This window comes from Lucilia sericata, unplaced genomic scaffold, assembly GCF_015586225.1.
Source record: "Lucilia sericata isolate MDLA Ls3-8-SP2 unplaced genomic scaffold, ASM1558622v1 Contig000371F_arrow, whole genome shotgun sequence".
NCBI lineage: Eukaryota > Metazoa > Arthropoda > Insecta > Diptera > Calliphoridae > Lucilia > Lucilia sericata.
In genome coordinates, this window is record NW_023994390.1 from 122,501 (window position 1) to 135,000 (window position 12,500).

The following is a 12,500-nucleotide window of genomic DNA, read 5'->3' on the forward strand; positions in this document are numbered from 1 at the left end:
ATTGACGGATGCTCAATGGAAAAAGTTACAGGAGATCTATGAAGATCTCGATAAAGAGTATAATTTAAGAAGGCAGGTTCTCTTGACACGTCTAGAGGTAACCGTGCAAAGTTTTCAATGGTCCGATAAAATGAGATCGCGTGAAAATGAAATTGTCGAAAGATTCCAAAAGAAATTAAAAGATATGGAACATTTAAAATATGGTGGTGAAGATACGAATATAGTAGCTCTGTTGGCGGCTCGTTCCGATTTGGCTATTATAGAGAAAACCAGTTCGGCCAATGTGCGCAAGAATACGGCTACGAAAATACAAAAACATGTCATAGGTAGTGTACCCGATCGTGGTGGTAGAGCTCATGAGCATGCACCACCACCTCCCGAAATGCCTTCATGGCAACAGCAAAGAGCTTCTGGTCCTGGGGGACGTGGTGGTGGTGGCAATTTTAGAGGCGGTAGAGGAGGTGGTGGCGGCGGCGGCGGGGGTGGTAACTGGCAACAGAATGCCCAACCTCAGCGACAACCTCAACAGCATCATTATCAAGCTCAACAGCAACATCAACAAAACTATGAACAGCCTCAACGTGATCAAAATTGGATACAGGGTAGTGGCCGCGTTCAAGGTTCTGGCTGGACTCAACGAGGCCAAGATCATCATCAAGGAGGAGGTGGTGGTGGTGGAAATTATCAAGGCGGTGGCAATCATTATCAAAGTAATGATCGAGGCGGCGGTCATTATCAACAAAATGATCGTGATAATAATCGTGGTGGCGGTGGTGGAGGCTACCGAGGACGCTCAAATTATAATCGTGGTGGCGGCGGAAGTGGTGGCCACAGACGTTAAAAAGGATGAATACTAAGAATCGAAGTTTTCGAATAAATATATATTATGGATGCCGATGAGAACTCACAAAAAAATAAATTAAATATCAGCATTTAATTAAATTAAAGTGATACACTAATTAAATATTACAAAAATAAACAGAAATAAAAAGAAAAACATTTGTTTAGCTATATCCTTGAACTAGTATATAGATTGTCCGGATTAAACAGAATTTAGAACAACTTGAGCACGAACCTAATTTAACAAAATGAAAAAAAAAATTAAGCGGAATTAGACCAATAAGAATATTTGCTCCCTTAATTAGGTCTTTAAAATTTCGATCTTATTTCGAAATATGTACATCCGATCAAGAAACTTTATATTTAAAAAATCCAATTTGTAACTTTTGTTTTTTAAACCCCTTATTCACAAACAACATTTTTATTTTATAAAAGGTTTATAAAACAAAATTTCCATACAAAATCTAATTTATAAACCGTTTATAAAATAAAAATTTTGTTTGTGAATAAGGGGGAAGTATTTTGTATTTTAAATAAGAAACCAAAATGATTCCATTCACATAAAAGTAGTATTTTTATTTATTAATATAGTTTTCTAACTTATCTTATTCACAACAACAATTTCATTATATTTCCAACATATTTGCATTGCAACGCACCAGGCGTTGATTCCAATCTCCCGTATTCGATTTTCTATTCAAATTCAAAGTCACCGTCAAACGTCTAAAGTCGGGAACATTACCCTGATCTCCTTGTGGACTTTGAGTATTCACCTGCTGCAAGCGTTCGGGTAATTTTCTTAATTGTAGTTGTCGTATTAATACCTTTATGGTTTGTAAACGAAATTCTTTTGGATTCACGGCTGCTTCTGATCCATAGCTTGGTTTCATTAGTATGGAATGGCGTAGCATGCTAAATAAACGTGTTATATTATCGCGCACTTGCTGTGTTGATATAACCATATTCAATTGGGACTCCAGCCAGTAAATTAAATCATTGAAAAATTGTGAACTGGCACCAGCACGTATGGCCCATTTGAGTAAATTTAAATTTTCACATGGGCCACAATAGCCACAGGCCAGTAGGGATTGTTTTAAATCGTACATTTACTGCTTTTTTTGTATAGAAAAAATGACAAAGTTATTAAAAACGTGATGAAAAAAGGATGAAATGATAATTTTTATTACTTTTTGTTATTATTCGAAATATAACGGTATAGTCTAGAAGATCATATGTTTTTCGAAAATGACAAGGATGCCAACATATTTTTTTTAGCTTAAACTGCTGACTTTCACAAACTATTTAGGAGATTTTCCTCAAATTGTTTAAAGTTTGAAATTTTTTTTATTTCTTAAGAATCAGAGTACCTAATTAGTCTAAAACTTATTAATTTTCTTAAATTTTTTACAGACCAAAAAAATGAATTATTATTAGAAATCTGACAAACTTTATACAAAAATAAAATTTGATTAAAAAGGACGCTGCAAAGATTTACGTTTGGACAAGTCATCATAAAATAGCTGTTTTTGATAAACTTAACTGAGGATCGTTTGAGAACTTTTAAGTTATAAGGTGTATGAGGTAAGTGAATCTATAGTTAAGATTGATAAACATTTGTCTAATGCTCAGGTAAATTTATAAAAATATATGGGGATCTCGATAAGACGTTTCACTGAAACTTCTAATTTTCACACAAAAATTCTAGTTTTCACTAAAAAATCAAATTTTTCACTAAAAATCGAATTTTTCACTAAAAACTAAATTTGTTACAAAAAATCCAATTTTTTACAAAAAATAATTTTTTTTTACAAAAAATAAATTTTTTTACAAAAAAACATCGATAATAGTTTAAACTATAGTCTAACTGTAAACTAGACTATAGTCTCAGCTAGAGTCTGAACTATATGCTAGAATTTAGGCTCAACTTTAGACTAGACTATAGCCTTTACTATAGACTACACTATAGTCTAAACTATAGACTATACTGAAGACTAGACTATAGCCTGAACTATATACAACAGTCTGAACTATAGACTAGACCATAGTCTGAACTGTAGACTAGATTATATAGTCTAAAGTCTGAACTATAGACTACACTATAGTCTGAACTATAAACTATACTAAATACTAGACTGTAGCCTGAACTATAGACCAGACTATAATTTGACCTATAGAATAGACCATAGTCTTAACTGTAGACTAGACTATATAGTTTGAACTATAGACTAGACTGTAGATTAAAAAACAATGTGGACTATAGTCTAGTCTATACTAAAGATTAGACTATAGACTAGATTATAACCTGAACTGTAGAATAGACAATAGTCTGAACTATAGGCTAGACTATAGTCTGAATAATAGACTAGACCATAGTCTGAACTGTAGACTAGACTATAGTCTAGTATATACTATAGACTACACTATAGTCTAGTCTATACTATAGACTACACTATAGTCTGAACTATAGACTATACTAAATACTAGACTATAGCCTGAACTATAGGCCAGACTATAATCTGACCTATAGAATAGACCATAGTCTTAACTGTAGACTTGACTATATAGTCTGAACTGTAGACTACACTATATAGTTTGAACTATAGACTAGACTATAGTCTGAACTATAGACTAGACTATAGTCTGAACTATAGACTAGACTATAGTCTGAACTATAGACTAGACTATAGTCTGAACTATAGACTAGACTATAGTCTAAACTATAGACTAGACTATAGTCTGAACTATAGACTAGGCTATAGTCTGAACTGTAAACTAGACTATAGTCTGAACTGTAAACTAGACTATAGTCTGAACTGTAACTAGACTATAGTCTGAACTGTAAACTAGACTATAGTTTGAACTAAAGACTAGACTATAGTCGGAACTATAGACTAGATTATCGTCGGAACTATACACAAGACTATAGTCTGAACTATAGACTAGATTATAATCTGCACTATAGACTAGACTATACTCTGAACTATAGACTAGACTATAGTCTAAACTATAGACTAGTCTATAGTCTGAACTATATACTAGACAATAGCCTGAACTACTGACTATACTATAGACTTGAACTATAGTCTGAACCATATGCTATATAATAGTCTGAACCATGTGCTAGATAATAGTCTGAACCATATACTAGATAATAGTCTGAACTATAGACTAGACTATAGTCTGAACTATAGACTAGACTTTAGTCTGAAGTATAGATTAGACTATAGTCAGAACTATAGAATAGACTATAGTCTGAACTATAGACTAGATTATAGTCTGAACTATAGACTAGACTATAGTTAAGACTATATTAAACTATTTAAAAAAACCTAGGTTTCGAAAAAATCAATTATTTTACCAAAAACTGCTGAAATCATATGGTAATAATAAAACGATTTGCCAAAAAATATGTACTTTTTATTTTCTTAAATCTTAAAATTAAATTAAAATATGTATAAAATTATAAAACAAATTTTATTTTTCGGTAACTGGAACACCCATAATGCTAATAACACCACAAGCTATTGGTTCGCCCACAGAATTTTCTTCATTTTGAAATGCTTGATTATTTGGTAGAGCATGTAGAGATGATGAAAATATATCAGCATTTAGAGCCGTATTCAAATCAATGGGTTTTTCATGTATAACAATGGAACGTCCTATAATGCCATTATAACCAAACAAAGTTAAATAGACACTGATAAAGGCCACATTTATCTCGCCGCCTTCTTTCACATCGATATTGCCCAACTAAAATTGGAAAAAAATATAACATTAAAATGTTGAAATTTCCTTTTTCAAAATTTACTCACAAAATTATTTGGAAATTGTCCTCCAGTCGATTTACAGCCATCTGTTAGATCGCCATAGGTGTGTATGTGTAGAGCATGTTTACCCGCTGGTATACCTGTGGCATTTAGGGTTACCTTAATGTCATTATTGTAGGGTAACTGTTGGAAAGTTATCATGCCATCTATACCTTCACCAGTTATTTTAGCTCCTGCCTGCCATTGTGGTGCCACCTAAAGGACAATGTTAGAAAGTTTTATGGATTTGGATAAGGGAGAGAAAATGCTTGCTATGATTGTGAGGTTTTAGGCCAATTATAAACATTTTAAATCTTGTTAAAAAACGATGAAGACTTTGATCTGCCAGTAATCGAAAAATTAACTAAATTCGTTCGGAAAAGAAGATAAAACTTGTAAAAATTTTAAAAAACTCCGCTTATCTGATATATACACTCGAGCTGGTTTTAAGAAGGTTCATATATCTAGTATGCTAGTGTCATATGAGGCCCGATCATTAGCCAAAATCAACAGTAACATTTAGACTTATACATCACTAAGTTGTAGAGATACTAGAACATTTAACAAAATTATGAGCTCAAAAGTCCTATTTGGGTGGTACGTTTGTATGAGGGCTAGGTAAAATAATGGACCGATTTCAACGATTTTCAATAGACTTTATTTTCATTTCAATATCCTGATTGCGATTTGTATCGTTCGTACTAGGTTTACATGGATTCACAGGTGGACAGACAGACAAACAGATAGGAAATCGATAGGCTTAACCTTCGTCCAGGGAAAATTTAGGAATAACTTGTTCTAGAGCAAGAAGTACCATTTCATATTCTAAAACAGTAACTAAACCTAAGAGGAATATTTGTTCTCTAAAGATTCGGAAGAACTGGTTCCGAAGATGACAATTTGACGAAAATTTTCAGAATTCCGGTAGAATATATTCTTAAATAGTAACTAAACCTAAGAGAAATATTTGTTCTCTAAAGATTTGGAAGAACTGGTTCCGAAGATGACAATTTGACGAACATTTTCAGAATTCCGGTTTCATATGTATCAAGATTCACACGAAAAAAATCATATGAACAAGAAATGTAAAATTTAATTTAGTATTCAATGAATTTTTATGATGATTTAATTCTGATCTACAGTCCTGACAATGTCTAGTCTACAGTCCAGAATAAAATATAGTCTACGTTACAGACTATAGTCTAGACTACAGTCAAGACAGTCAACTCTATAGTTCAGACTATAGTCTAATCTGCAGCCCAGGCTATAGTCTAGCCAGCACTAGTCTACAATTCAGACTATAATTCGTCTACAGGCAAGACTATAGAGTATGGACTAGACAATAGTCTGGAGTATAGAATTGACTATAGTCTGAATTATAGACTAGACCATAGTCTGAACTGTAGACTAGACTATAGTCCGAACTATAGTCTAGTTATAGTTCAGACTATAGTCTAGCCTACAGTACAAACAATGCTCTGGTGTATAGTCAAGACTATAATCTAGTCTACAGTCGGAACTATAATCTAGTTTATAGTCCAGACCATATTCTAGTCTGTAGTCCAGTCCCAGTCTAGTCTACAGACCAGATTGTTTTTTAATATACAGTCCAGATTTTTGTCTTGTCTACAGTTATGATCATAGTCTATTCTATAGTCCAACCTATAGTGTACTCTACAGTCCAGACAATAGTCTAATGTTCAGTCCAGGCTATAGTCTAGCCTACAGTACAGACAATGCTCTGGTGTATAGTCAAGACTATAATCTAGTTTACAGTCCAGACCATATTCTAGTCTGTAGTCCAGTCCCAGTCTAGCCTACAGACCACATTTTTTTTAATCTACAGTCCAAACTATAGTCTAGACTATTGTCTACTCCAGACTATAGTCTAGTCCACACTCCAGACTATAGTCTTATCTATACTCCAGACTATAGTCTAGTCTATACTCCAGACTATAGTCTAGTCTATATCCCTGACTATAGTCAATTCAATACTCCAGACTATTGTCTAGTCTATACTCCAAACAATAGTCTAGTCCATACTCCAGACTATAGTCTATATTCCAGGCTATAGTTTGGTCTACAGTTCAGACTATAGTCTAGTTTATATAGTTAAGTTTTTAGTCCATACTATTTTCTACTTTATAGTCCAGTATATAGTATATAGTACAGACTGTTAGTTCAGACTGACTCATTTTTAAATCTCTACATTCTTACCCGTACCGGATAGTATGGCCAACCTGTTACAAATAAAGGCCTAAAATTATTAAAATATTGGAAATGTGGACGTACATAATACAACGACGGTTGAGGTTGCAAAAGATTTACCGTTCCACCCAAAGGCACTGTAAAACGTTCGAAACGCTTCACTTTTGTGCCGGAAACAATTTTCACTTGTTCATCGACACCAACACTAGATAAATTTGAACTGGGACGAAAACGATCTAGAATACTTTGAGCCGCAATAGTATGATCATTGATCAAATTACACACAATTATTATAATGACACAGAAGTATTTAAGTATTTGGAGTGAATGAACCGTTAGAAATGACATGATTACAATTTAATTGGACGCGCGTAATGAAAGTGAAAATGTTTTGAAAAATAAAAATAAAATATTATTATGTTATTTTTAAGCGTTTGATAGTTTTGTAGCTGACCCGTTCGGTTTAAGAGTTAAGTAAAAACTAAATTTTATTTTCAAAAATTAATAATATTAAAGTAAATCTACATTTATTGACAGTTAGTTAAGGTTTAAAAACTAAATTGTATTTTGCTAGTAAATAGTTGATACTTGGGCATGTCATGCTGATTGCTTGATTTAATTAGAGAAGAGGGAATCTTGTCTATCTTTACTTTATTCTAAATTCCCGGTGTTTTTTTTTTTTTTGACCCAGTCTATTGCATTCCCATTTTGGTTTTCTTTGTGACGTTCTATTTTCAATTGTGTTAGTGGGTGGGTGTTTGATTTCGTATTAAGAGGCTTTTAGCTGCAGGTGTTGAGTGGGGCTTTTAGCAACAACGTTTGTGCAGTCACCGTAATGATCACATAATTTGATATTGTCAATACTGGTAGATGATTCTAACTAATAAATTGCATGCTATTCTTTCATTGGAATTTGTTTTTATTGTTTTTTTTTCTATTCTTTTTATATTCGATATTATTGAAATAGTATGTACAATATAATTAACTGAGAGGTCTTTGATGTATTTTACACTTTTGTTGGAAACATTGTGGTTAAGGGATTGTAATTTGGTTTAATAGAAAACATTGGTTTGGGGTTTTAGATTTTTTTATCTATTTTTTTGGCGCTGAAAAAGTTAAGAAGTACTTTTATAGTCTAGAGTCTAGACTATAGTTTGGCTATCCAACCTATAGTTTAAAATAAAGTCCAAACTATAATCCAATCTATATCTAGACCATAGTCTAGTCTATAGTATAGTCTATAGTCTAGTCTATAGTCTAGTCTATAGTCTAGTCTATAGTCTAGTCTATAGTCTAGTCTATAGTCTAGTCTATAGTCTAGTCTATAGTCTAGTCTATAGTCTAGTCTATAGTCTAGTCTATAGTCTAGTCTATAGTCTAGTCTATAGTCTAGTCTATAGTCTAGTCTATAGTCTAGTCTATAGTCTAGTCTATAGTCTAGTCTATAGTCTAGTCTATAGTCTAGTCTATAGTCTAGTCTATAGTCTAGTCTATAGTCTAGTCTATAGTCTAGTCTATAGTCTAGTCTATAGTCTAGTCTATAGTCTAGTCTATAGTCTAGTCTATAGTCTAGTCTATAGTCTAGTCTATAGTCTAGTCTATAGTCTAGTCTATAGTCTAGTCTATAGTCTAGTCTATAGTCTAGTCTATAGTCTAGTCTATAGTCTAGTCTATAGTCTAGTCTATAGTCTAGTCTATAGTCTAGTCTATAGTCTAGTCTGTAGTCTAGTCTATAGTCTAGTCTATAGTCTAGTCTATAGTCTAGTCTATAGTCTAGTCTATAGTCTAGTCTATAGTCTAGTCTATAGTCTAGTCTATAGTCTAGTCTATAGTCTAGTCTATAGTCTAGTCTATAGTCTAGTCTATAGTCTAGTCTATAGTCTAGTCTATAGTCTAGTCTATAGTCTAGTCTATAGTCTAGTCTATAGTCTAGTCTATAGTCTAGTCTATAGTCTAGTCTATAGTCTAGTCTATAGTCTAGTCTATAGTCTAGTCTATAGTCTAGTCTATAGTCTAGTCTATAGTCTAGTCTATAGTCTAGTCTATAGTCTAGTCTATAGTCTAGTCTATAGTATAGTCTCTATAGTCTAGTCTATAGTCTAGTTATAGTCTAGTCTATAGTCTAGTCTATAGTCTAGTCTATAGTCTAGTCTATAGTCTAGTCTATAGTCTAGTCTATAGTCTAGTCTATAGTAGTCTAGTCTATAGTCTAGTCTATAGTCTAGGTCTATAGTCTAGTCTATAGTCTAGTCTATAGTCTAGTCTATAGTCTAGTCTATAGTCTAGTCTATAGTCTAGTCTATAGTCTAGTCTATAGTCTATTCTATAGTCTAGTCTATAGTCTAGTCTATAGTCTAGTCTATAGTCTAGTCTATATCTAGGTCTATAGTCTAGTCTATAGTCTAGTCTATAGTCTAGTCTATAGTCTAGTCTATAGTCTAGTCCTATAGTCTAGTCTATAGTCTAGTCTATAGTCTAGTCTATAGTCTAGGTCTATAGTCTAGTCTATAGTCTAGTCTATAGTCTAGTCTATAGTCTAGTCTAGTCTAGTCTAGTCTGTCTATAGTCTAGTCTATAGTGGTAGTCTAGAGTCTATAGTCTAGTCCTATAGTGCTAGTCTATAGTTCTAGTCTATAGTTAGCTATAGGCTAGTCTATAGTCTAGTCTATAGTCTAGTCTTATAGTCTAGTCTATAGTCTAGTCTATAGTCTAGTCTATAGTCTAGTCTATAGTCTAGTCTATAGTCTAGTCTATAGTCTAGTCTATAGTCTGTCATAGTCTAGTCTATAGTCTAGTCTATAGTCTAGTCTATAGTCTAGTCTATAGTCTAGTCTATAGTCTAGTCTATAGTCTAGTCTATAGTAGATAGTCTAGTCTATAGTTAGTCTAGTCTATAGTCTAGTCTAGTCTATAGTAGTCTATAGTCTAGTCTATAGTCTAGTCTATAGTCTAGTCTATAGTCTAGTCTATAGTCTAGTCTATAGTCTAGTCTATAGTCTAGTCTATAGTCTAGTCTATAGTCTAGTCTATAGTCTAGTCTATAGTCTAGTCTATAGTCTAGTCTATAGTCTAGTCTATAGTCTAGTCTATAGTCTAGTCTATAGTGTAGTCTATAGTCTAGTCTATAGTCTAGTCTATAGTCTAGTCTAGTCTATAGTCTATAGTCTAGTCTATAGTCTAGTCTATAGTCTAGTCTATAGTCTAGTCTATAGTCTAGTCTATAGTCTAGTCTATAGTCTAGTCTATAGTCTAGTCTATAGTCTAGTCTATAGTCTAGTCTATAGTCTAGTCTATAGTCTAGTCTATAGTCTAGTCTATAGTCTAGTCTATAGTCTAGTCTATAGTCTAGTCTATAGTCTAGTCTATAGTCTAGTCTATAGTCTAGTCTATAGTCTAGTCTATAGTCTAGTCTATAGTCTAGTCTATAGTCTAGTCTATAGTCTAGTCATAGTCTAGTCTATAGTCTAGTCTATAGTCTAGTCTATAGTCTAGTCTATAGTCTAGTCTATAGTCTAGTCTATAGTCTAGTCTATAGTCTAGTCTATAGTCTAGTCTATAGTCTAGTCTATAGTCTAGTCTATAGTCTAGTCTATAGTCTAGTCTATAGTCTAGTCTATAGTGTAGTCTATAGTCTAGTCTATAGTCTAGTCTATAGTCTAGTCTATAGTCTATAGTCTATAGTCTAGTCTAGTCTATAGTCTAGTCTATAGTCTAGTCTATAGTCTAGTCTATAGTCTAGTCTATAGTCTAGTCTAGTCTAGTCTATAGTCTAGTCTATAGTCTAGTCTATAGTCTAGTCTATAGTCTAGTCTATAGTCTAGTCTATAGTCTAGTCTATAGTCTAGTCTATAGTCTAGTCTATAGTCTAGTCTATAGTCTAGTCTATAGTCTAGTCTATAGTCTAGTCTATAGTCTAGTCTATTAGTCTAGTCTATAGTCTTAGTCTATAGTCTAGTCTATAGTCTAGTCTATTAGTCTAGTCTATAGTCTAGTCTATAGTCTAGTCTATAGTCTAGTCTATAGTCTAGTCTATAGTCTAGTCTATAGTCTAGTCTATAGTCTAGTCTATAGTCTAGTATATAGTCTAGTCTTTAGTCTAGTCTATAGTCTAGTCTATAGTCTAGTCTTAGTCTATTCTATAGTCTAGTCTATAGTCTAGTCTATTAGTCTAGTCTATAGTCTATAGTCTAGTCTATAGTCTAGTCTATTAGTCTAGTCTATAGTCTAGTCTATAGTCTACTATAGTCTAGTCATAGTCTAGTCTATAGTCTATAGCTAGTCTATAGTCTAGTCTATAGTCTAGGTCTATAGTCTAGTCTATAGTCTAGTCTATAGCTAGTCTATAGTCTAGTCTATAGTCTAGTCTTAGCTAGTCTAGTCTATAGTCTAGTCTATAGTCTAGTCTATAGTCTAGTCTATAGTCTAGTCTATAGTCTAGTCTATAGTCTAGTCTATAGTCTAGTCTATAGTCTAGTCTATAGTCTAGTCTATAGTCTAGTCTATAGTCTAGTCTATAGTCTAGTCTATAGTCTAGTCTATAGTCTAGTCTATAGTCTAGTCTATAGTCTAGTCAATAGTCTAGTCTATAGTCTAGTCTATAGTCTAGTCTATAGTCTAGTCTATAGTCTAGTCTATAGTCTAGTCTATAGTCTAGTCTATAGTCTAGTCTATAGTCTAGTCTATAGTCTAGTCTAGTCTATAGTCTAGTCTAGTCTATAGTCTAGTCTATAGTCTAGTCTATAGTCTAGTCTATAGTCTAGTCTATAGTCTAGTCTATAGTCTAGTCTATAGTCTAGTCTATAGTCTAGTCTATAGTCTAGTCTATAGTCTAGTCTATAGTCTAGTCTATAGTCTAGTCTATAGTCTAGTCTAGTCTATAGTCTAGTCTATAGTCTAGTCTATAGTCTAGTCTATAGTCTAGTCTATAGTCTAGTCTATAGTCTAGTCCTATAGTCTAGTCTATAGTCTAGTCTATAGTCTAGTCTATAGTCTAGTCTATAGTCTAGTCTATAGTCTAGTCTATAGTCTAGTCTATAGTCTAGTCTATAGTCTAGTCTATAGTCTAGTCTATAGTCTAGTCTATAGTCTAGTCTATAGTCTAGTCTATAGTCTAGTCTATAGTCTAGTCTATAGTCTAGTCTATAGTCTAGTCTATAGTCTAGTCTATAGTCTAGTCTATAGTCTAGTCTATAGTCTAGTCTTATAGTCTAGTCTATAGTCTAGTCTATAGTCTAGTCTATAGTCTAGTCTATAGTCTAGTCTATAGTCTAGTCTATAGTCTAGTCTATAGTCTAGTCTATAGTCTAGTCCTATAGTCTAGTCTATAGTCTAGTCTATAGTCTAGTCTATAGTCTAGTCTATAGTCTAGTCTATAGTCTAGTCTATAGTCTAGTCTATAGTCTAGTCTATAGTCTAGTCTAGTCTATAGTCTAGTCTATAGTCTAGTCTATAGTCTAGTCTATAGTCTAGTCTATAGTCTAGTCTATAGTCTAGTCTATAGTCTAGTCTATAGTCTAGTCTATAGTCTAGTCTATAGTCTAGTCTATAGTCTAGTCTATAGTCTAGTCTATAGTCTAGTTTAGTCTAGTCTATAGTCTAGTCTATAGTCTAGTCTTAGTCTAGTCTATAGTCTAGTCTATAGTCTAG

The 12,500-nt window shown here is 33.1% G+C and overlaps 2 protein-coding genes across 3 annotated transcripts in view; one reads left to right on the top strand and one right to left on the bottom strand.

Moving 5' to 3' along the window:
- LOC119604219 (protein FAM98B) overlaps positions 1-937 on the top strand; it is a 1,667-nt gene extending 730 nt beyond the window's left edge. Inside the window, 1 exon segment of the mRNA XM_037956703.1 lies at positions 1-937. This exon segment is cut by the window's left edge and continues 419 nt beyond it. Within this exon segment, the coding sequence (XP_037812631.1) occupies positions 1-841 (841 nt within the window). The 3' untranslated portion in view covers positions 842-937.
- A 3,362-nt stretch (positions 938-4,299) lies between these two features.
- On the bottom strand, positions 4,300-7,316 carry LOC119604218 (superoxide dismutase [Cu-Zn] 5). Of its 2 annotated transcripts, none has more exons than XM_037956702.1 (3): positions 6,939-7,316; positions 4,653-4,862; positions 4,300-4,590 (listed from the first exon to the last, which is right to left on the bottom strand). In XM_037956702.1, exons 1-3 carry the CDS (start codon positions 7,200-7,202, stop codon positions 4,315-4,317), a joined length of 750 nt encoding a protein of 249 aa, XP_037812630.1. In that variant the 5' UTR covers positions 7,203-7,316; the 3' UTR covers positions 4,300-4,314. The 2 variants fall into 2 exon arrangements, with proteins under 2 accessions (XP_037812630.1, XP_037812629.1); XM_037956701.1 differs by having other exon boundaries at positions 6,864-7,316.
- Between the last annotated feature and the right edge of the window lie 5,184 nt (positions 7,317-12,500).